This window comes from Calonectris borealis, chromosome 22 (genome assembly GCF_964195595.1).
Source record: "Calonectris borealis chromosome 22, bCalBor7.hap1.2, whole genome shotgun sequence".
NCBI lineage: Eukaryota > Metazoa > Chordata > Aves > Procellariiformes > Procellariidae > Calonectris > Calonectris borealis.
In genome coordinates, this window is record NC_134333.1 from 2,499,226 (window position 1) to 2,502,612 (window position 3,387).

Genomic DNA, 3,387 nt, shown 5'->3' on the forward strand with positions numbered 1-3,387 from the left:
AATATGTCCAGATATGTGTGTCTACACTGAGGTTAATTGTGTGTGCAACAATATTTAATGTGACAAGTAACACCAGGTCCCTGGCAGATCACTTTCTTGTTCCTCAGCCTTGTGTTCTTTTAGCTTCTGAAAGAAGCACACACACACAAAAAAGCACACACACACAAAAAATCCCAAACAAAAAATGAACAAAAACCTGCCAACCCCTAAAAAAAAAAAAAAAGGAAAAAAAGAAAAAAAAAGAGGAGAGGAGAGAAGAGAGGGAGGGAAGGAAAAGAAATTGATTGTTTTAATAACTATCAGTGCATCATTCAAATAAAAAATACATTTCTTCTCATGATTTCCTTCAGTATCTCTTATACTTCCTAGGTCTGGTATTTGTCATCTTGGGTGATGAAATGGTCATTCAAAGAATTCCTCTCTTTTCCTTTCTTCTTTTGACTGGGGGTTTCTAAATCATAGCTTGTTTCTGTAGGCTGGAATATGACTTTCTGACCCTGCAGGTTTCAAAAAATATTGCCAAGTGAGATAAGCCATACCTTTCAACATCTTCCTCTATATTTTTCTGGATATTTCAGGTTTTTATCAAGTTCAGTATACACAAACGCTCATCAATCTGTCCAGTTCTCAGAAAATGCATATTACAGTTTTCCACTGGTTGTATTGCTCTGGTATAGTCTAGGTCATCAAAACATCCTGCTGCAGTTCCGTGTGATGCTTTCCGAACCCAAGGAAACAACTGTTAAAAAAAGTACATAAGACAAAATTAAAAATATACAATAACCTCTCTCATAAATTATTATCTGGAGAATGTTCAAGAACTGCTTAAAAAGAAAATAAACAATATGACCGTACAGTGGTAACAATAACATCTTTCTTCAGTAATTACTCAGTGACGACGGACCTATAATTAAATGCAGTTCTTGATGCTTTATTCCAGGCTGTGATGCATTTCCTCTTGGCTTGATACATGGCAAATGGGGAATGTAGAAATAAAACAGTCATCACAACATTTCTGCTCCTGGAATTTGGGAATATCCCAGAAATGCCATCTTTTCTCTTCCTCCTTTTCTTGGTGATCTACATTGTGACTGTGATTGGCAACATCCTCATTTTTGTTTTGGTGGTGGCTGATCGGCACCTCCACAAACCCACGTACTTCTTCCTGTGCAACTTGTCCTGCTTGGAGACCTGCTACAGCTCTGCCGTCCTGCCCAGGATGTTGTCCAGCTTTCTGACTGGGGACAAGAGCATTTCTATTGGCAGCTGCATCACACAATTTTATTTCCTTGGTTGCCTAGCAGTCAGCAGAAGTTTTCTCTTATCGGTGATGTCCTACGATCAGTATTTAGCAGCATGCACACCCTTTCACTACAGAGCTGTCATGAATAGCAGATACTGTCTGCAGCCTGTAGCTTGGCCTTGGATGAATGGTTTCCTTGTTATGGCCATAAGCTGCTTCCTGATTTCACAACATTCCTTCTGTGGTCCCAAGTTTATCGGTCATCTCTTTTGTGATTTCACGCCAGTGATAAAACTCTCTTGCGGTGACACCAGCCTGACCGAACTGTTGGTGTTCATCCTCTCGTCAGTATGTGCACCACCCACTTTCCTACTAACCCTGGTGTCCTACATACGTATCATCACCGCTGTCCTGAGAATGTCTTCCACCACTGGGGTGCAAAAGGCTTTTTCCACTTGCTTTTCCCACCTCATTGTTATTACAGTTTTTTATGGAAGCTTAAGAATTGTTTATGTCCTGCCAAAAACTAAGACTCTCAGAGCACTGAATAAAGTCTTCTCAGTTTTCTACACTGTTTTGACTCCACTGCTCAATCTCCTCATCTACAGTCTGAGCATAGAGAGGCGAAGGACCCTCTGAGTAAAGTGATCAAGAAAGGTGAGTATTTCCTAAAGGTTAGAAAGTTTTAACCATTTTCTTCCCCTAGAAGACAATGACAGAAAATAAGTTATGATATTTGAGGGAAGATTCTCCTCATGTAATTTTTAGCCCTCACAGCCTGTGCTACTTACCCTAGACTTCTCACTACCGATTAGCTAATCTGACCTACCTTAATTGCCCAAGCGAGGATGAGACATTTTTCTCTGGAAAAGGGTCGTCTCTCTTTACCAATTGTACCAGTTGCCTGGGTGCTTAGTTCAGCTTTCAACGTCTAACTAGTGATACCTCAAATCAGCTGATCGCAGTTCCACTCCTCTGAAGAGTGGCCCATTTCACTTTAAGAGAGCTCTTAAGGGCAGTTGATTCTTAGGTGAGTAATTTAGATTTAAAGAGTAATTTTTTTAGGCAGCTAAAGGTAGGTCAGAGGAATGGATCTAATTCAGAGGGATCAATGTAATCTCTGTTTTAGAGTAACTATACCAGTATGACTATAATTGTTGCAGTGAATGTGAATGCTACACAGTTGATTGCATAGCTGTAAGTTTGCGTATTTAAAAAAATTAAATGACACACTAGTAACTCTTAATTGCTTATACGTTTTTAGACATTTCATGTTCATGTCTTAATTTTTTTTCTCAGAAAGACACCCATACCTTTTTATGTCAGTAACTACAAATGTTTTTCAGCACTTAGCCTGAAACCTTAACATTCCTCTAACATTTTATGCCTATGGTTTAGAAGCCTAAGGCAAGGAGACAATTGAAGAAATGGAGATGTCTGTATCATGACTGTTTCCATTTACTCAGATTACAACCATCTTAGATATCATAAAGTGTAGTCTGGCTGGATGGTTGGGCTTGAAGGGTAGTAATTAACTGGTCGTACTCTACCTGGAGGCTGATAACAAGTGGAGTACTGCAGGAAAATACACTAGGACCTGTCATGTTTAACATCTTGACCTGGAGGATGTTGCAGAATACTTTTCTGTAAAGATTGCAGATGACACAAAACTGGGGAGACCAGTTGATAGCCTTGAAGATCAGGCTGCCATTCAGTAGGGTTTTGGCAGGCAGAAGGAATGGGGGCAACAGGAGCTGCACAAAATATAACAAAGCATAACCCTTGGCAAAAATACAGGCTGGGTACTGACTGTCTTGGGAGCAGCTCTGCAGAAAAGTGCCTGAGACCTTGCAGGCAACAAGCTGAACATGACTCAGCTGGTAGCAAAGAAAGCCAACAGCATTCTTGGTTGTGTTAACAGGAGCATAGTCAGTAAATGAAAGGAAGAGATTTTCTCCCTCTACTTTGCACTCATTAGACCACTTCTAGACTACTGCATCCAGTTTGGGGTTCCAAAGTCAGTGAAGACATGAAGAAACTAGACTGAGTTGAGCAGAGTACCACCAAGAAGACCAGGGAGCTTGAGCACATGTGCTCCTCCTCAAGGAGGAGAAACTGAGGGAACTGGGATTGTTCAGCCTGGA

At 40.5% G+C, this 3,387-nt stretch overlaps 1 protein-coding gene across 1 annotated transcript; it reads left to right on the forward strand.

The window, feature by feature from the left end:
* The first annotated feature begins 887 nt into the window (after positions 1–887).
* On the forward strand, positions 888–1,882 carry LOC142091736 (olfactory receptor 5A2-like). The gene has a single exon (XM_075171114.1). The coding sequence runs from the start codon at positions 971–973 to the stop codon at positions 1,880–1,882; it is 912 nt and encodes a 303-aa protein (XP_075027215.1). The 5' UTR covers positions 888–970.
* Positions 1,883–3,387: the final 1,505 nt, after the last annotated feature.